General features: G+C 54.3%; 2 protein-coding genes; one reads left to right on the plus strand and one right to left on the minus strand.

Annotated features, from left to right (window-relative positions):
* The first annotated feature begins 719 nt into the window (after positions 1 to 719).
* Positions 720 to 1,069, plus strand: CHC_T00005687001 (hypothetical protein). XM_005717238.1 is given in 2 exon segments: positions 720 to 962; positions 963 to 1,069. 1 exon segment carries the CDS (start codon positions 720 to 722, stop codon positions 960 to 962), a length of 243 nt encoding a protein of 80 aa, XP_005717295.1. The 3' UTR covers positions 963 to 1,069.
* A 1,612-nt stretch (positions 1,070 to 2,681) lies between these two features.
* CHC_T00010254001 (WD40-repeat containing protein) lies at positions 2,682 to 5,597 on the minus strand. Its single transcript, XM_005717239.1, has one exon. The coding sequence runs from the start codon at positions 5,595 to 5,597 to the stop codon at positions 2,682 to 2,684; it is 2,916 nt and encodes a 971-aa protein (XP_005717296.1).
* Between the last annotated feature and the right edge of the window lie 16,289 nt (positions 5,598 to 21,886).

Here is a 21,886-nt window from a genome sequence, read left to right on the forward strand (position 1 = left end):
CCGCAGAGCCGCCGCACCACCCCGACGCCCACCCCACCGGCCCCGCCCGCGCTCGCGGCGATGCCGCCGGGGGGCTAAGCGCGCATGGCGACGGCGCGCGCAACGACGACGAAGGCGCGGAGGCGGGAGCCACGCGCGCCGCCGGCCAACACGAGTCGCATGACGACGGCGGCGAGGGGCTGCGCGCAGACGACGTCGACGACGACGAACATGTCCTGCCGTCGCGCCGCCCGTGCTTTATCTACGACAAGCCGCCGCGCACGGGGTCGACGACGATCGGCGTGGCGCTGAAGAGGTGTCTGCTGAAGCGGGGGTTCAAGCAACCACGCCCGTTCGAGGGTCGGGAGCAGCGCTCGGAGACCGTGGGGAAGATGCTCGGGTTGGCGGCGCGGCGGGTGGGGACGATGTCGCACCACGTGGGGCTGGACGGCGCAGACGTGGCCCGGCTGCGGCGGGAATGCGGCCGCATCGCGTACGTCACCAGCTGCAAGCCGATGAGAGCACGCTTGTGGTCGGCCGCCAAGTTTCACTTCTCGGACGGCATCGGCAACTCCAGCTTGACCGAGGCGGACAAGGAGCGCGCCGTCCAGCTTGTGGAGCATGACGCGCGGACTGAGCGCTTCCTGGAGGCTTACCCGTACCTGAATGAGGAGGAGAAGGAAAACGAAACGCCGCTTGGGCAGAGATTTCACGCCGACTATGTCGTGCGCGCCGACAACATGGATGAGGACTTGGCGAGGCTCTTGACGGTGCTCGGATGTGAGGGGGAGTTTCAAAGCCGGAATGTACATGAATTAGAGCTGGACTTGGGCTTTTTAGATAAGATCCGGCTGGAGCAGGGGGACGCAACGTACCGTAGGTTGAGAAAACAGGCAGACACAGAGAATGAAGAAGGTTTGAAGCGGATTGCAGAGTTTTACAAGTATGCCATGCAAGAAAGGTTTGAGGACGAGAAGCGGTAAGGCAATACGCTACTCCGTTGTGACGAGGATTGCATACAGAAGGGCAATGAGAATGTTGATATTCAGTACCACATAGTTCTTTATTTTAAAACAAAAGTTTGTTACTGCCCTGCTCCCCATAATGAACTTCTTCATTCCCTTTGTCTCTTTGAACGAAGTTGGGCAGTGCCATTTTGTAGTGCCCTTTTTTCCTGTAAAGGAAGTGAATCACCACGTGCACACGCTATGATGTCATGTTGTCAACAACTGGCATACGTACACATTTCCTTGATCATCATCAGCAGCATTAAGGATCCAGTCGACCAAAATCCATCTGGATTTTGATTCGTCGCTCGGATACGGAGCTGGCCTGCGATTCGTCAATTGCCTGTCGCGGGCGATGAGCACTTCCGGCAAACAGTATGGGCAGTAAAGTTACATACGTTGGTACTGAGTTGGTTTATGGCTTTCGGTCGCTTAATAGAAATGATGTATTATCACCAGGCGCTTCCATTGTCGTGTCCACTGTCCAAATTGGGGATGTATTGGTGGAGATACAGTGGAAAATGACCCGATTCATGAGGGTTGCGAGCTGGGTAATTACGAAAGAACGCGACGGGAACTTTTTAAACGCATCGGGGGTTCTCTCGGTAAGGGTTTTATCTGCCCATTTGCGAAAAGTTTGTGAGTCGCCTCCAAACGGGTGTAGTCGCCTCGCTCTTTATGTGCGCACCTCTTCTGACATAGTGGGAACGAGGCCTGAGCCCAAGCTTTACAGTAGGTGTCGCCACCGCATACACGTACTGTAAAGCTTGCATCTGAACCCGTGAAGTGTAAACGTGGGGCGTATTGATTGGGTTTCGAATAGAAAAAAAGCTCTAATATATAGCTCCCGCCAACAATTAGCTACCAAGTTCGGCCAATCAGGACTCAAGTGGTTTTCGGTCGACTGGGTCCTTAATTGTTGGGAGAATTGCCAAAGCGGTGACGGAATGGATAATGCTGCAATTATGACAGTCCATATATAATTACAATGCTATTACTGTATGTCACACGGGTATGTCACACGGTTTGGCAATTGTCTCTTAATCGTTTACCCAACTTTATGTCATGATTCCCATGTACAGCTCGCACACCTGTACCACGCACACACGTAGCACAGATGTAGCGCCCCAGGCAGCGCCGCCGCCACCGGCGCCGCTCCCCTTCTTAGTCGCACACGGTCCGTCTACCTCAGTAAACTCGGGTATCGTTCCTTGCACCACACTTTAACCACAACTTAACCACAACTTCCGCATCGTCGTTGTCGCCACCGCCCTCCTCAGGATACTCACAATCGCCGCTCGCCGACTTAAGCCTCTCGTACCACGTGCGCAGTACGCCGAGCTGCGTACCCTGTTTTATCTTGCGGATGCCGTACTGCTCGTGCGCCACCACATGGTGGTGTATCGTGAACCCGAGCCCGACGTCGCACCGTACGGCGCTCTTTCCCGCGCCATCCGCGGCGGCCACACACCCGGGCGACCAAAATGCATTTCGGTTTCGCAGGCGTGCCATGTGTCCACGTACGACTCTTGTTTACTGGGTGATGAAAGGGAAACAGGGCGGTAGTTCGTACATACATGGACTGCCACGTCCATCAAACAAGCTTCTCAGGCATTCATTGCAAAACAAAAAAACCTCTTCACTAATACTAATGTCTCAGGCGGCAAGCGTTTATCGCTTTCCGCTTTCCGCAATTTACAACACTAGCTTCATGATAACAACCAACTGACCCGCCCGTCCGACTGCGACCCCGTGATCGTGGTCTATATGCAAGCGTGCTTGACTCTCCACCTGGGCCAAGACAGCCTCAGACCCATCCTCTCGCCTTTGCACAATTCTTCCCTCCCTTGAAAATATTGGTGTTCGTCCTGCGCGAGAAGCAGTACCCAAGTCTCTTGTCTTCAGGAACCGACTCGTGATTTCCTCCCAATCCTCTTCCCTCCCGGTGTGCAGTGTGATCCCTCTCTCCACGTCCCACACCCGCACGCTCTTGTCCCGCGATCCAGATACCACACGTCTTCCGTCCCCACTAATCGCAACGCTCTCCACCCAATGCGTGTGTCCGACTAACGTGTCTCCAACTTGTGCTCCCGTCTCCACGTCCCACACCCGCACGCTCTTGTCCTCCGATCCAGATACCACACGTCTTCCGTCCCCACTTATCGCAACGTTAACCACAAAATTCGTGTGTCCAACTAACGCGTCCCCGACATGTGCCCCCGTCTCCACGTCCCACACCCGCACGCACTCGCCAGCTGATCCAGATACCACACGTCTTCTGTCCCCACTAATCGCAACGCTGTGCACCGGACCCGTGTGTCCAACTAACGCGTCCCCGACTTGTGCTCCCGTCTCCACGTCCCATACCCGCACGCTCTTGTCCTCCGATCCAGATACCACACGTCTTCCGTCCCCGCTCATCGCAACGCTCCACACCAAATCTGTGTGTCCAACTAACGCGTCCCCGATTTGTGCTCCCGTCTCCACGTCCCACACCCGCACGCTCTCGTCAGCTGATCCAGATACCACACGTCTTCCGTCCCTATTCATCGCAACGCCAAACACTCCGTCCGTGTGTCCAACTAACGCGTCCCCGACATGTGCCCCCGTCTCTACGTCCCACATACGCACGATCCAGTCAAGCGATCCAGATACCACACGTCTTCCGTCCCCACTCATCGCAACGCTGGACACCGGACCCATTTGTCCAACTAACGCGTCCCCGACTTGTGCTCCCGTCTCCAGGTCCCATACCCGCACGCTCTTGTCCAACGATCCGGATACCACACGTCTTCCGTTCCCACTCATCGCAACGCAAGCCACTCGCGATCTGTGACCGCGGAAACTTCTCAATACTTTCTTTTCCGACATACTCCACAGCCTTAACGTCCCGTCGTCATATCCCATAACAACATACCCCTTCCTCTCACAGAAAGTTGAGCAGGTAGCTCTCGTCACGCTCGGCTTTTCTTCACTCACTTCGGATTTTACACTTCCAATGCACATCCGAAAACAGGCCCTCAAAGGCCCACCCCTTTTGCGCCTGCTTGCTTCAAGGACCCCTGCGCCTTGGCTCTCCGTTTCGGATTCGCCTTCTAATCGAACCATCTTCGTCTCCTCAGCAGATTGCGTGAAAACTGTTACTTTGGCCCCGGACTCCTCCACCTGACATCCATACACTTCACCCCTGGAATCTATGCCCACTTGAATTTCTTGCGTACCGAAATATGGCAGGACAATGTGCTCCACCAACGTTCCATCGGCTCGCGCTACACACTCACTCACAGGCCGCACCCACGGCCGTGGTGCGTATCTCTCGATTTCCTCAAGGATCTTTCGCACACAACCTGAATCCCGTGCCTTGTGCTTCACTCGCCCATATAGTTGAAAGTAAATCCCGGCATTATTTTCACCACAAAATGGTACACTCAGTCGCGCAGCCCGCATCATCAAAACCATTGTATCCACTGCATCCTCATCGACCCGTCCCCTAGTCACACCCCCGCTTCCTCTTTTCCGCTTCAAGTCTCTACTCAATCCCTTCACAGCTTCCTCGTATTGCCAAACCCCGCCTCTCCGTATCACTGTCTTCACCCATCGTGCACTCAAAAAGAGCCTCTTCAGCTCCTCTACACACCCACCCTGTCTCAGAACACGGTATATGTTCTCGAAAACATACTCCTCCCGTGCACTCTTGCCCTCTCCGTCTCGGCCCTCACTCATTGCAAACAACCCTCCTCCTGCCCTGCATACATCCGCCATCTTCTTACACCACTTTTCTACACCCTCCTTCTTATTCGCTTCTTCTACCGCGAAATCGTGCGTCAGATCATGCACCCGCAACCCACCACAGCCCTTCTCATACTGCAACTCTACTAATCCAACCCTTTCCATCTCCTTTGCACACCATTCCGTCCGCTCCTCGTCCATCTCCCACAAATCTCCAACCAAACTCAAAGGTATCCGGTCTTGCTTCTTCATAACGCACAGACTCCGGTGCATCTTTCGAAACGAAAATTCACCAACCGTCTCCCCACTGCTCCCCGCATTGGACTCCAGGATATCTAGTGACGTATGCAATGTCGTATTCAACGACGAATATCCGTCCTTCGGACTCTCCTCGCGAATCGTGTTACGCCTCTTCATCTTCGAAACGTACGCCCCCCATGCTCCTGACACTTCTCCTTCCCATCTTTCCCTCATGTACCTCACACTCGTTCCCGCCACGTTCAGGGTAAGCGGCAATCCGCAACAGATTTCCAGTATTTCACCCACGGCCTCTTTGCAACTCGCATCATCCACTTCCTCTCGATTCGCCTCACTCGCGTGCACAAGCATGTCAACTGCTTCTTTCCCTACCTTCTCCCTCGGCTCGAAAGCAACCCGCTCACCAATCTGACGCAGCTCCCTATCCCTCGTCGAGTACAGTAGTCTGCTCCTCCTTCCCCCGCTGCCCCCCGCAGTGTCAGTCAGAACAGACAACTTTTGAAGGATATTCGCGTCTATATCATTCACCACCCACACATCATCAATGATGAACAGACACACATAACTACAAAACCACGCTTGTACCTTCGCTAAAATCCTTTCAAACTCGCTCTGCTCTCGCATTTCTCCAGCCGTCTGCTTGCCACCGGACGCTTCCACAATCAGACACAGTTCTTCAATCAGCCGTCCCACGTTTCCGTCTTTTCCCAGCGACATGAAGTACACTCCTCCCGAAAACTCCGCCTTAATCTCAACGTCGTGCGCGATCGCTCGTAGAGCACATGTCTTCCCGACTCCGCCCTGTCCCACTGCTGTCGCACCCACTTGCTCGTTCCTATCTCTCCGTAGCACAGCCGCTTTTAGAAGCGACTCACACGTGTTCGGGAATCCATCGCTCCCGTGAAAATCAAGCTTCACACATATCGACGCAGGATTACGTTCGGCTCTTATTGACGCCCTGAACACATCACTCCTTCCTCCCCTGATCGACTCGACGGCCGCGCTTACTTGTTGAACACCATCGTGAAGGTGGTCCGCTTCTTGCTCGACTGCCGCGCGAGTATCGATGCTCGTGCTGGGTCGTCGAATACGATCGTGAAGGCGATCGTCTTCTTGCTCCTCACTTTTCTTTTTCACCCACAGAAACACTCGCTCCACAAGATGTGCCCTTGCAAGAGGGCCGAATTCATCTCCCGGCAGGTTTGTTGCCCTGTCGTGATTTTCAATCCCAGTGATACCTGCCAGCTCTTGTAGCTCTCTCTTCACCGTATCCGTGCTCGCTTCGCGCTGTCGTTCCAAGCTAAAAAACTTCTCAGCTTCAAAAATATTATTTCCTTCATCATCCCGGTACCGATCGGGCTCCAACTCGGGCTCCAACTCTCTGCATTCCCGAATACTTAATCTGTAAAACACCGGAATCAGTGTCGGTGGCCGCATCTCACTCCCTATCGCCTCTCTCCGTCGGCGTAGGAAGCAACGCAGTTCCCTCATCGTCCACTTTCGAGCCGCAAACTCGGGAGAAAGTATGAAAACACCGACCTTCGCAGACTCCATAGCCTTCGTCATTTCATCCCCTCCGCAGTCTCCGGGCTCCATCGAGGTTTTGTCGAGGAAGCAATTTAAACCTTGAGCTTGCAATTTCTCGGAAAGAGGACGTGCGATGTGTAGCTTGTCCGGGCCAGCATGGCTTATGAACACATCGGGAGACTGTAACTCTCGCCGTTTTTTACTTGGTCCCGTCTCTTGCCGGAAGCTTTCCTGCATTTTTATGTGAATAGCTAAAGACAAGTTGGTGAGGTGCGGAGTGTGTTAGGAGTGTGTTAGGAGTGTGTTGTGCGTGAGAACGGCACCGGCTGTTTGAAAAACAGGGACGCGAAGGTTGAAGGCCACGTTCAGCGCGGCACTCCTGTCGTTGTCGACGAAAGCGGAAACAGTGGCGAAGGTCGTGTGGGTCAGTAGGGTGAGCTGATGTGCTTTCGCTTGTTCTTTCGTGAATGAATGTTCGGGTCGTGTGGGTCAGTAGGGTGAGCTGACGTGCTTTCGCTTGTTATTTCGTGAATGAATGTTCGTGTGATTCCAGCGAGGGAAGACGCACTCATCCTAAAACATGAAAAGAATCATGAAACATTGATTTACAGAGAGTACCTCCTCAATAGTGCAGTTATGAGTAGTGCAAACCGTTAATAGTGCAGGTCAAAACCGCTTGTCAAGACTTTCGACACGTGTATGCATCTCAGAAAGGCAAAGCGTGCATTGTTGTGTGCGTGCAAGTCTTGAGTAGTGCAATGCGCCAATAGTGCAGTATTCCACCGCTTGGCACAGTACTGCACTATTGAGCGGTATGGACTGTATGTACCAACAGGGTGCCCTAATTATGACACAAACAGCGCGCGTGACGCAGCGTGCGGTTTCTAAAATGCGGATAAATCAACCAATTTGCTGCTTGTTTCTCTAGCTGTGCTTGCCAAGATAGGCATATCATAGGGCCTTTGGCCATGAGGTGGCGAAAGCCATTTCGTCCAATAAGAACGCTCCGGACCGCCGCCGTCCATACTTGGACGGCTAGCATTGGGCGACGAATGTAGTCGGACCAAAAGGGAGAATTTTGTATGCGCACCATCGTAGATTTAACTATTAATTAGTAATCTACACTCGACGGCGGCGCGGTATCGCGCCCACCAGTCTCGGACTGGATGACATAAAGTTGTGTGACCGGGGGCAGCTCGCCCCCTCACACAGGAGAGGAACCAACTCTCGATCACGTTTATTGCTCACCTCGTTCAGTGCTGTGTGTGACGCCAAGTGTCACACCAAACAGACTTGGAGGAACGCATAACCTGGTTGCGTAGAGAGGTTTCCAACATGGTGTCGATCGTTCGACATGGTTATGAGGAAAGCCCACAAACGGCGAGGAGGGGGGGTGGCCTATCTTTAATTTCGCGCACTGTACGCAATTCACTGTCAAGCGGGCACGTACCGTAGTACGTGCCCGCTTGACAGTGAATTTTGGAATGATTTCCTACATTCTTCAAAGGAGAGGGCGGCTGTGCGGATTGTTGCTGCGGTGTTGGCACATCGTGAGTTGAGTAAGGCTGCACTCGCGAGGCCCAAACAATGACTTTTACGCCAGCAGTGGGAGCTCCAAGGAATTCCAGGGAGGCGTATGATACAGTGCTGTACTCCAGGGGCTTGTCAATCAGTATTACAGTATTGTAACGACAGCCGTGGAACGGTACGGGAACAGTACCCTCGCGGGGGGTAATTTACGTATCCCACCTGAACGTTCCCCCAAAGTCGAGTCATGTGCCGAGTGGGCAGCTAGTGTCGGGAGACCGACCGAAAGGGGCGGTCCGGAGGGGATTTTAGTGAAGGTTAAAAGGGTGGTAAATAGGGTTACCTTAAAGGGAGGGGAAAAGCGGCAGGCTATTGTCTCAGAAACGCTACAGAGGGTGAGCACGGTCAATGGACGGGGTTGTCGGGTTGATGGTTTAGGTGATCGAATGTGCTGAGGTCGAAGACGAGTAGCGTCTTCGACCTGGCGTTATAGTCCTATTGACTCTACACTAGTTTCGCGATAAAAGGAACGAGTTGGGAGAAGGAGTCCGGTTCTTTTAGTGGTATCACAGCCCAGATTTGTAATTTGTACGGCACCCGCCGCCGCGGGTGCCTTACAGGCGGACGGACTACACGTGTGCATTACACGCGCACGCGCACGCTCACACGGGCGTTACAGGCGGACGCCTACACGTGTGCCTTACAGACGGACGGACTACACGTGGGCATTACAGGCCGATGGACTACACGGGTGCCTTACAGGCGGAAGATCTACTGTATACGTTACAGCCCGGAGGTTGTATATGATAAGGTACAGTAGTAATGGCACAGTACAGTGCATTACAGAATAGAGTACAGTAGTACAGTAGGACGGACAATGTCCAAGACCCCGCGACCTCGCTTATTTAAGCGACGGCGCCGGGCAATGACAGTAAACAGTCAAGGATCTTTTGGGAACGGATTTCCTTCGACGGTGCGACACCGCGGGTCAAGACAAGCCTCTGACTTAGGCGACATTATCTGCATCTGTCTTGCGACGTTTCCCTGGCTTCTATTGCCTTTACTTTACCTTTTCCATTCTTCCGTCTTTGCGACTACGCGGGTTAAGACTAGCCTCTAACCTCGGCGTGTTACTGTCGCTCGACGTTCCAATTGTTTTCCTTTTTACTCTGTCGTTGCGACCACGCGGGCTAAGACTGGCCTCTAGCCTGGGCGTATTACTGTCGCACGACCTATTTCTCTCTCCCTGCATTGTGACGATTGTCAAGTCGCGGGCTACGACAAGCCTCTGGCCTTGGCGGCACTATTGACATCTGTCCCGCTCGTTCCCTCTAGGAGTTTCCGCTACTCGGCGCTCCGCCCGTGTCTGACACTAGTCTTTAGGCTCGGGTTCACCCCTGTTTTGTGTGTTCTTACACCACCCCTTCCAGTGCTGGTCCCATTCCGGGTCCGCACTTCGACAAGTACGTCGTGCTTTTACAGTCGGCCAACGTACTCCCCCTTTTCTCTACCACAGTCCCGATCTACCGCGGGACACCCCCTATTGGTTGTTACCTCTTCCTCGAGCTAGCTCATAGCTGGCGACCGCCACTATACTACAGTGGTCTCCCGACCTAGAAGAGGCTGTTAACCAACTGCAATTACTTTCGCTGACAAGAAGACATGGATCCGTCAAACAAGAGGAGAATGGATTTGGCACGCCGCCGTGTTGCCAATTCCCGCTCGATGGACTCCTTAAGAGCTCAAGACACTTCGCCGATACGGCAACAACCTGCTTTTACAGTTGCCATGGTCGCAGAGACCAAGGACTCACCGAACAAACTTGGCATTGGAGCAAGCGCAGGAGCTTCAGCCCAAATCACGGCCCCTACATCTCCGCCAGATGGGCCACAAGATGAGACCGACCTCGCAAAAAGTATTGGTTCGTCAGAGGACTTTTGGCAGCAGATAAAAGAGTTCATTTCTGAACAGATCGACTCGAAGCTACAAATTGCCATTCCGGCTATTCGTCAAGAGACCGAGACACGAATTACAGCCCAAGCATATGGCATCTACGATGACACAGTGTCTTTGCAGAACCACGAGGCACTGGTGGCCCGTGTGCAAGCGTCAGAAAGACAAATCAAGGTTTTACAAGACAAACTGGATTTTTCCAAACGATCAATTGACCCTAGAAGAGATCCATACGAACCCCCTGTACAACGATCTCATCAACAGAGAGGTTCTTCGTACCCAGATCAAGATGACAGCGATGGATCCGTATCATCCCTGGAAATCACTACAGGAGTTCGTGACTCAGCAAGCCGCCGTGCGACGTACAAGAGACGCCTTCAGCAGAACATCAAGAGTCTGGATGACGAGGATGCCGATGGAGATCGTTTTGTGGTCCGATCCGGACGACCTCGAAGAGGGCCGAAGATGGCGGGCCTGAAAGAGCTTCAACCGAGCGACCCTCGCTTTACAAATGTGTTATCTTATCGTCGTTATCGACTGCTAAATACCGATCCATCTCGTGGATTGGAAGTCTCAAAGGAGACAGGGCTCTATTCAAGGCGTCTCGCCCACACCATGTTGCCGGTGGCATTTTCGGGCGAGAAGCCGATAGCCATTCTCCAGTTCCTCAGAACGTTTCAGCAGGAACTGGATGGAAATGGCTTAAGTGAAGGAGCAGCCCTCCTTCTTTGTCCCAAATTCTTGAAGGGCGACGCCCTGGAAGCCTACAACGCCCAATTCGATCTCGCAGGAGACGGACTAGGCGGTTTCGCCACTTGGCCGGAGGCAGTACAATTTCTATTACGCACTTACGCCAAGGATGCGTATATCGAGGATGCCTTAACGGCTTTGGAAGACTGTCGTCAAGGACATCAAGAAGATGAGGAGGTCTACGGTAGAAGACTGAAGAAGGCTACTCGTGCCATATCTGGGGTATTCTCCCAGCAAGATCTCATCACGAAATTCCTCCGCGGCCTGAGGCCAGATATAAAGCCGTTACTCAGGCACACGCGAAGAGATTACAACGGCCCTAACGCATTTCAAGACTTCGTCGATCAGGCAAAGGCCCAAGGCTCGGCACATCGTGCTCTCTTAGACTACCGAGTCGGCGGGTTGAATGGCCGCAAGATGTCCCAAGGACGGGTGCTAGCTGTCCGGGAGCATCGAGACGATGACGGCAGCATATTCCGTCGGGCATCGGAAAGGCTTCCCCGCAGCGATGCAATCAATGCTGTCGGCACGAACGCCCCTTTGAACACCAGCATGGCGTCTTCAGAGATCACAGAGATTTTAAATCCAGACTCTGTTGTTCACTGGAAGCATGACAGCGATCTTAACAAAGGCGATGCCACTAATGGCTCTTCCGAAGCCACCTACAAGTCTGCCCTAGACGAAGTTCACGACAACGAAGTCCACGTCGTGCGACACTCGGATCACTGTGGCACTCAGGAAATCCCCTCATACCTACGCCGCGACGGCAACCGTATGACGGCTCCGCCATCAAGGGCCCGCCCTCCTACTGGCACAGCGCCAATGAGCCGATCGAAGGTCCCCATGGGTCCCTCAGATAGACAAGGATGGAGAAGATATGGTGAGCCGTCCGCAAATCGACCGGATGATGTCTGCTTCGACTGCTATGAACAAGGTCACCGACGCCCTCGATGTCCGTATAGCGACAGAGCCCATGATTCTCACTACTTCGACATGGTGAGAGAAAATTATTACGCTCTCACCCAAGGCCAACGAGACTGGCTCCATAACCGGGATCAAACCCCAGGGTTCGCCTATGCCGAGGGCACAGCCCACGGCTTCCAAGCCGGACCCTTACCAGTTTTTCAGCCACGATCGAACACGCCTTATGAGGCGCCAGTCGTTCGACGGAGCCAAAATCGGCAGACGAAAAACTAGGAAGGGGCCTTACTGCGGGTGTCCATCCCAAGGCCAAGGCCCCACCGTGGAATACCACAAGGAGAACAGAATCACCCAGTACGTCGGACGACAATCAAGAAGCCTGGGTGCAACCAAAAGAAATTCTTGAACGACCATATGGTCTACCCCGAGGGATTCGACTTGATCAATATCAGAGAACTCCCATATGCGCCTTGTCCACGTACAATTACAAGGTCGCTGCCCTCATTGGGCTCTCGAAGAATTCATTGGGAAGTGCGCTTACCGTCCTAGACACAGGGGCAGGTCCAAACCTGATTCGGCTGGACATGCTATCATTGGAAGCACAAAGTCAAATTGACAATTCAAAAGAGCTGGTCTCATTATCAAGCGCCTCGAATCACCTGCTTGAAACACTGGGAATAATCCATCTTGCCGTGGCGCTCGGCAGCTATCACACGAGACAGCCATTCATCGTCGTGAGACAATTAGGCGCGGACGCCATCTTGGGATGTACGTTTCTGGACGATCACGTTTCCGCCGTTCACATCCGAAGGCGGTCAGTCGAGCTATGCTCCGGAGATGAAGTACCCATTCAAAGGAGACCTGCGATGACCCCCATCAGCCGTCCGACGGGGGAATGCCCCGAAGTGAGTACCAAACGAGACGGAGACCTATTTCTTAGAGTTACCAAGGCCGTCGAAATTCCGGCAGGCACGGAAATGGCTGTTCGAGTCAGCTGCCCAGCCTCTGGCACTGTAGTCCTAGAGACAAGACCGGACGTCTATCTAAGAAAGCAAGTCAGCCTGTCCAACGGGGTCGCTGACATCCGTCCTCATGTCCCATTCTTAGTCTGCGTTGCGAACTTCTCACGGTCAACGACCAAACTTCAAAAACGAGAGCGGATTGGAATTGCTGTGACAGCACCCAATCAAATTCTGTCGGTCGACTTTGGTCTGCCAACCCGAGAAATATCACGAGATGAAGAGGGGGCAGGGCCTGGCCTCCTGTCGCTTGTACCGCCGGAAAAATCTAGTCATGGAGACAAGAAGTCGAAGTCGACAGATATTGATGACTTAGAACTCGATCATCTGTCGGACGACAATCGACGCAAGGTGCAAAAGCTCCTCCGTCCATTCGCCAAAATGTGGCAAGGTCAACTGGGCTCCGTGGACATAACAGAACACAGGATACCGTTAGTACCGGGGGCCAAACCGGTTTTCTCCCAGCCATATCGAGCAGGTCCTGGGGCCAGGAAAGTCTTGAAAGAATCCGTACAGGAGATGCTGGACAAGGATGTCATCGAGCTCGCTCAAAGTGAGTGGGCTAGCCCGGTGGTGCTTGTCCCCAAATCAGATGGATCTCTTAGGTTCTGCGTTGACTACAGAAGGCTAAATGACATCACTGTGAAGGATTCATATCCATTGCCAAGGATGGAAGACTGCTTGGACTCGCTGGGGGACGCTAAATGCTTCACAACCCTCGATTGCAACAGTGGTTATTGGCAGATCCCCGTGGCGGAGGCCGATAGAGAGAAGACGACGTTTACATGCCATGAAGGTTGTTACCAGTTCCGGAGAATGCCCTTTGGCTTGTGTAATGCTCCAGCCACCTTCCAGAGAACACTCGATATACTACTATCAGGCTATAGATGGAAGAGTTGCCTCGTGTACCTTGATGACATCATCATTTTCTCGAATTCTATTGAAGAGCACTCAACTCACGTTCAACAGGTTTTGAAAGTCCTCCAGGACGCAGGGCTTTCTCTGAAGCTTGAAAAGTGTAATTTCTTTGCTGATTCGGTCGACTATCTTGGCCATGTCATCCGCCCTGGACTTTTGGCCGTTGCCGAGAAGAACACCGATGCCATCAAGAAGGCACAAGAGCCGAAGACGCAAACTGAGCTTCGCTCTTTCCTTGGCATGTGCAATGTTTACCGAAGGTTCGTGCCGAACTTCGCAAGAACTGCAGCACCCCTTAATGCACTTTTAGCAAAGGGGAAGCCTTTCCAATTAGAGAATTTCTCGGTTGAACAGTCCAAGGCTTTTGGTTTACTGAAGACCGCGCTTATAAGTCCTCCCATTCTCAAGCTACCACGCTCAAACCTTCCAATCTCGGTCGACACGGATGCTTGCGAGCGACAAGTGGGCTGCGCCCTGTTTCAGACATATCCAGACGAAACGCGCCATCCGGTGGGATTTTGGAGTCGTTCCCTGAACCCAGCGGAAAAGAATTACAGCGTCAGCGAAAAGGAATGCCTCGCCATAATTTGGGCAGTACAGATTTTGAGACCATATCTCGAGCGGAAGCACTTCGAGCTCTACACAGACCATCAATCCTTAAAGTGGATGATGAGTCTAACAGACGCCAGTGGCAGGCTTGCTCGATGGCGTCTCCGCCTACTGGAGTTCGATTTCACAATCAAGTACCGCAAAGGGGCTGTGAATTGCATTGCAGACGCTGTGTCAAGGCTGCCGACATCTGGCGAGTGTGCTGTCGAACCTGACTCAGACATTCCTTGTTTCTGGGTTCAAGAGAACAGCGTTTGGATGGATGAAGATCAAGATGACGAAGATGTCGAGATCGAGCTCAGGCGCGATGCAATCACGTTAGATTTCAATGACGAGGGGATCTGCGTCGTGAACGCTGAGAACACAGATCTATCTCCGGTCCGAATCGAAGAGCTGGTGATCTCTCAAGCTAACGACAGATACTGTCAAATGTTGAAAGAGAAAGTCGATAATGAGGAAACAAATCGCTTCGACGTCGACGACCGCGGTCTCCTGGTCCGCGTTGCCCCTCTCGACGACTGCAGACAAATTGTCGTACCGACCATGTTAAGGCAAAAGATTCTTTACCTATGCCACTATACAAAAACATCAGGTCATCCTGGGGGTACAAAGATGTTCTATACAATGCGACGCACGTTCTACTGGCCTTCCACGGCATTGGAATGTCACGCTTGTGTGAGACAATGTGACTCATGCGCCCGCGAAAGAGTACAATTGCGCAAGCACTCTACATTTTTGAAACTCTTCCCCGCGAGAAGGCCGCTAGAGTTCGTCGCCATCGACATTTTGGGACCTCTACCCCGATCGACAAGAGGGAACCAATACCTTTTGGTCATCTCAGATCGGTTCTCGAAGATAACAAGAGCGATACCGCTGAAAAGCATCACATCAATGACAGTGGCAAGAGCCTTCGTCGAGAATTGGATTTATCCCTATGGACCACCTGTCTATCTTCTATCCGATAACGGTGGTCAATTCGCGTCGAAGTTCTTCCAAAAGATTTGTCAAATCATGGGGATTCGCAATCTCTTTACCACTGCGTATCACCCTCAGACCAATGGTCAAGTGGAACGGTTCAACCGAACCATATTATCAGGCATACGCCACTACGTCGTGGAACATCAAAAGAAATGGGATGAATACTGTGGTCCTCTGACGTACGCGTATAACACGCAAGTACATCGCAGCACGGGATGTACACCATTCGAACTTGTGTTGTCACGACCTCCGGGACCCGTGGCCTTGGAAAACATTCCCGAGAATGGTACAATGGCAGAAACTCGAGGCGAACGTAAGGGGCTGATGGATCATCTTAAAAGTCTCATGGACGGAGCCACCGACAAGCTAAGAGCAGCTCAGACACGGTACAAGGAAAATTACGACAAGCATGTCAGAAAAATGGCATCCCCAGCGGATGTTGGGGACAAAGTCTTCGTGAGGAGACAAGTACCGCTACGTACTGAAAGTGGAGGGGTTTCCAGGAACAAGCTACAGCCAAAAGCAGATGGACCATTTGAGGTCATTGGAGCGACATCACACACAGTCACTATTATTCGTGATGGCCTCACCGAGACTGTAACCAGGGACCGGGTCTCAAAAAAGACAGTCCAAGCAAGAATTACAAGAGAAGTCGAAAACGACAATGAGTCTGAAGACGGAACCCCCAACCTGCCCGCGGCCAGCGGCAGTCAATCAGCCCATCATGAGACTAGGAATAATTCCTATGTTGAGCAGGGTGATAGAACGCCTTCAGAAGACATTTCTGAAGAACATCGGAGACCCTTCTCTCGCCTTCGAAGATCAGAAATCTCTGAGGCGGAATATGCCATAGACGGCAGAAGAAAAGAGCACTCATTTGACGCAATTGTCGCGTATAATGATCGAAACGATCGATTCAGAGTCCGATGGACCGGTTATGATGAGTCGGGTGACACTTGGGAACCAGGGCTTAATTTGCCTTTCAACTCCGTTGTCCGCTATTTCCGCCGACGGGGCCGCCAGGTACCAGAACACCTTCGCCATCTTCTGGCTGCGACACATTAGTCAAAAAAAGAAGTCCTGGTATCCCAAAGCCTTTTACAAAAATGGCTTTGGCAAATGTCGGATGGAACAGTCGAGAAAATAGGAGAAGGTCAAGAAAAGGGGCTGTCTAGAATTTATTCAGTCGTGAGATCGATAACCGGCTCAGGCAAGGCGTGCGCCGGTTCAACAGAGACGTACGTCGTGCGGGGAATCTGGAGAGGGGGAATGCCTTGCGAAATATCAATCTCGATATCCACAGGCGCATCCAGATCTTTGATCTCCTCCCTGCTGGCGGGGTGTGAGGGACAGGCTGTCACAAGGCTGCCCAAACCGCTACTGCGCAATAGGGTTTCAATTACGTCGACCACACCACTGGCAGATGATGGCAGTGCGATACCGACAGATGCCATCCTCGGCTGCAAGCCCCGCTCGACGAGCAGTGATCTAATCTGTGAAATGCCACTCTCTACAGTGCCAGTATGGCCATCCAGAGGAGTCGATGAGGATGGTTCGCGTGCTTCAACCGACGCCGGTGCTGTCCTGTTGTGATGTCCCACACCCCGGCGATTCTTTCTCTCCCGTCTGCTGTTATTACTCGCATCCTCACGAACGCACTCCCGTGGTGCCAGGACCGGATTTGGCACGCAGTGGTTAAGAAAACCCGTATGCAACAAGCCTGTAGATGGCATTGGTTCGCGTGGACGTCCGTCAAAATCTTCTTGGATGTACATCGCATCCGGCATTTGTGTTGCCCATCGTTGCGCGTCGAACTCGACATAATCACCCGAGTCATACACCGGGGTACCGGAATGGTTATACTTCGGAACCTTTCCGTTACACCGCCACACGCGGTCCCATCGGATGACTTCTATTTCGTGAAGGAGTGCTTCTAACTCAACCATGTGGTCATCGTGACCAAAACAAATGGCATCAACGCCAACTCTGCGAATTGCCGCAATTAAGGAAGGGGAAAACCGCGGCAAACGGCCTTGTCGGGCTACATGGATGGCCTCCGTTGCCGCGAGCCAAGCAAACTCTGTGTAGAAAATTTTCCCGAGGCAATCGTCAAGGCTTGCAACTGCCAAGTCGATTCCCAAATACGTCACGACAGGTGGCGTGCCGACCGGCACCCATAGAGGAACCTCCAACCTCTCCCAACCTCTCGGGACCCGCGGCCATCGTTGCCTCACAACCTCCGGTCGCAGACCAAAAATCTCTCGATGCTGCACAGCGGCGAACACGCCAAACCGGTGTCGTGATGAACGTTCCCACCGACGCGACGATTCAGGCATATATTTGTGACGACCGTCGACATGATCGCCCTGGGGGTTGTCATAGAAGGGCCAATGCGTTGGGTGGATCAGCGATGCCTTCGCAAACAAGCAGCGACGATCGAACTGCTCCGCATCGTCGAAGAAACCGATCGTCGCTCGGGCAGCTGCCAACGCACGGCAATATGCCAGTTCACGTCCGTATCGGGCGAACGCCACATCAAGCTGCCAGTCGGGCGGCAGAGCGTCGTCGTAGAAGCTGTAGTCGAAGCGTTGATTGACCATGGCCTGCGGTGTCCAATTTCTTGGCAGGCGGTTCGCCGATCTCCAGTTCTCGGGTGCGCTGTCACATTGCCAACGGAAGTCCCGCTGCTCGAAGACTTCGCGCGGTACCGCGTGGCCCCGGAGCCACACGAAATTGCCCACCTCGGCGGCAGAGCCCTTGCGCATGAAATCGGCCATCCGGCTTGGGCGCAAGCGCACCCAACGTCACGCAGACAAAAAAAAATAGGAAGGAGATCGATGTCAGAATCAAGTGCAGCGCCGGGACGGCTTCGGTTTGGGCGGGGGGCCGTGTGGTATCACAGCCCAGATTTGTAATTTGTACGGCACCCGCCGCCGCGGGTGCCTTACAGGCGGACGGACTACACGTGTGCATTACACGCGCACGCGCACGCTCACACGGGCGTTACAGGCGGACGCCTACACGTGTGCCTTACAGGCGGACGGACTACACGTGGGCATTACAGGCCGATGGACTACACGGGTGCCTTACAGGCGGAAGATCTACTGTATACGTTACAGCCCGGAGGTTGTATATGATAAGGTACAGTAGTAATGGCACAGTACAGTGCATTACAGAATAGAGTACAGTAGTACAGTAGGACGGACAATGTCCAAGACCCCGCGACCTCGCTTATTTAAGCGACGGCGCCGGGCAATGACAGTAAACAGTCAAGGATCTTTTGGGAACGGATTTCCTTCGACGGTGCGACACCGCGGGTCAAGACAAGCCTCTGACTTAGGCGACATTATCTGCATCTGTCTTGCGACGTTTCCCTGGCTTCTATTGCCTTTACTTTACCTTTTCCATTCTTCCGTCTTTGCGACTACGCGGGTTAAGACTAGCCTCTAACCTCGGCGTGTTACTGTCGCTCGACGTTCCAATTGTTTTCCTTTTTACTCTGTCGTTGCGACCACGCGGGCTAAGACTGGCCTCTAGCCTGGGCGTATTACTGTCGCACGACCTATTTCTCTCTCCCTGCATTGTGACGATTGTCAAGTCGCGGGCTACGACAAGCCTCTGGCCTTGGCGGCACTATTGACATCTGTCCCGCTCGTTCCCTCTAGGAGTTTCCGCTACTCGGCGCTCCGCCCGTGTCTGACACTAGTCTTTAGGCTCGGGTTCACCCCTGTTTTGTGTGTTCTTACACCACCCCTTCCAGTGCTGGTCCCATTTCGGGTCCGCACTTCGACAAGTACGTCGTGCTTTTACAGTCGGCCAACGTACTCCCCCTTTGCTCTACCACAGTCCCGATCTACCGCGGGACACCCCCTATTGGTTGTTACCTCTTCCTCGAGCTAGCTCATAGCTGGCGACCGCCACTATACTACACTTTTTATCGCTGTTGTCGGACTGAGCAAAACGAGCAACTACTCGGACTTTCCTCGCCGTTCCTCCCTCCCTCTCTCTTGTCGCCCGCGCGCTCCCTAGTAGATTAGAGCTTATTCACTAACTAGAGAATGTAGCATAACCCCCCCCTGGGGGACTCACTTTAGATTAGATCACGATTGATTTAGTTACTGTAGAGCCGGACGCTCTACAGTACCACCGAGCGTGTCCACGTGTGCCCACAGCCCACGTGCACACGTGTACCACGCGCGAACGAAGCGCACACGCACCACGGGTAATACGTGTACTGTCAGCCTCGACATAGCTGACAGTATTACAGTGCAGGCCGACCTGCACTACAGTAGCCCACTACAGTACCTCGGTACTGTAGTGTTATGATAGATGGTTTTGTATATTAAATATGGAGCGGACCGACGGCGGACGGGGGCGACAAGCACGGGCTTGTCCTGAACCGACCGCCAAGGTCAGTCCACCCAGCTTATTCTAAACGTCGCCTCCGCTCTTCGCGCGCGTTTAGTCGGAGCCGAGCCGGAGTGGACGCGCAGCACGCGAGCGAGCACGGACCCGCCTCCGCCCGTCAGCACTGGTACGTCACCCAGTGGTGCTCCGGGGCGTCGAGGCGTCGATCCGCTCGTGCGTGCGCGCGTCCCTGCTCGCTCCCGCTCTACCACCGCTACCCGGGCCCGAGCCCGGTTCCGTAGCTGGTTGGCCCGCTTCACCCCTTCTCCGAACCGGGGTCTACAGGTCGAACTGCGCATACACCTCCAGTCGTCTGGGGGTGTTTATGCTACAGTGGTCTCCCGACCTAGAAGACCCCGAGATCTTTCCGAGAAGACTTTCTTTTTCCTCCGCGTCCGTACGGGTTGAGATGAGTCAAGAATACGCCACCTCGATCCGGTCCGAACCGGCGGATCCGAGGGCGGCCGCTATGCACGCACCATCACCGCCGTTCGGCGACGGCGACGCTTGTCTCCGAGACCGCGAACCGTCGCCCGAGTCCCCCGAAGGACAAGCGGCTGCGATGTTCGATCGCATAGCTGACTACATCGAGGAAGTCCGTACTTCACTCCGTATAGACGTGACGGACGCCGTCTACTCGCGATGTATGGACGAGCTTCGCTCCCTACGTGAAGGGAGGTTCGATCGAGTCAGCCAGTCCTTGGAGAATCTCCGAGCACTAGTCGACGAGTTACACTCGCGACTGGTGCTCGTCGAAGACTCACGCCTCGCACAGCCCGTACTGCACGGGCAAGGTCGCCCCACGAGGCCGACCTCGACGAGACGTCCCGACGATCGACCGTCCCCGTCAGCAGAGCAGTTGGGTGCGTTCGCGCACCTCTCCGCCGAGCTCAACGCTACGCGACAGCGTGCTCGTGACATGGAACGGACCATGGCCGCAAGGCTGCCCGGTGCCCCCACGAGAGGGCCCGGTGGTGCCGTACCTCCGAGCGCCGTCGCTCCGGAAAGTTGGCGTCCGACTGGCGCCGACACGAGTCGGACTGCGGAAGGAAACCGTCCTCCGATGGGCGCGAATCTCGCGTCCGAGACCCAAGCATTGCCGCCTATCCCCGTAAGTAGGCGGCAGATGGACCGCGTATCGTACGCGGACGAACAGGACCGTGGAGGGGCCGCCCGCGGATCCGGAGAACCGCTGTTCTCCGTCGATCCCCGCTGGGGCGGCTACCCGCCGGCGAGTTATGCCGAGCATCCAGGTCCGGTAGACGTCCGTACGCTACCGGTTACCTCCTTCGGCACGCTAGGTCCCGCCGAACCCGGGCTCGAGCCGGTGCATACGATGATCCAAGAGTTCAGCGCCGTCGCTGACTATCGTATGTACCGCTTGGATAACACCTCGAGGCTCGTCACCTCGGGTGACGCGGGACGGATCGCGAAGTACGTCCAACGCTGCCGTGGGATCCGTCCCACGATGAGGATCTTTGACGGTACGGACCCGATCCAGCTCCTACCGTTCTTGAAGGATATTCGGATAACCTTCAACTCGCAACACCTGACCGAAGGTGTTGCCGTGAGAGTCCTCGCGCACTTCTTAGAGCGCGACGCGGAGCGCCTGTATACGAGTTATACGATGCGTGGCCTCCGCGCCGGCCAACTACACGACGACGTGAGTTGGCCGGGGCTCGTGAACCAGTTCCTGAAACGCTACCTAACCGACGACGTGTTAGGTGAAGCGTACGACGCTGTCGCGACGGCGCGACAGCAATCTCATGAAACGGAGAGCACGTTCGCGGACCGGCTCGAAACGGCCGCGTTCCGGTGCACGGCAGTGTTCTCCGAACAGTCCCTCGCGCACTACTTCGTGCGGGGACTCGCTCCTGCGACCCGTGCCGCAGTTTCCGAGACAGTGCAGCGGCTGCCGAGCCGCCAGAAGACCGACCATCCGCCGTATCGCAACGGCAGAAGGAACCACTTACCGCGCTCGCGCTCGACGCGGTTTACCTCTGCCGGATTCGAAACCGGCAGGGAGGGCTGGCAGGACTACGAAGTCCGCCGCAACAAGTTCGCCCGCCTCTACCCTCCATGTCGGGGAGGATGAGTGGCAGGCCGACCCTGTCCTCATTACGCAAGGAGCAGGGCCGGTAGGGGGTCGATCCCCTTCACCGATGTCGACCGGAAGGACGTCGAGCTACGCGACCGCGTTCGCGGCCACTCCAAGAGCACCCAGGGGTACGGACCCCCGGGTCGCTGAGCTCGACATCTCAAACCGAGATACCGGAGGTGAAGCCCCTCGCGTGCCCCTCCTCA

Source organism: Chondrus crispus, genomic scaffold (assembly GCF_000350225.1).
Source record: "Chondrus crispus Stackhouse genomic scaffold, scaffold_308, whole genome shotgun sequence".
In the NCBI taxonomy this organism is placed as follows: Eukaryota; Rhodophyta; class Florideophyceae; order Gigartinales; family Gigartinaceae; genus Chondrus; species Chondrus crispus.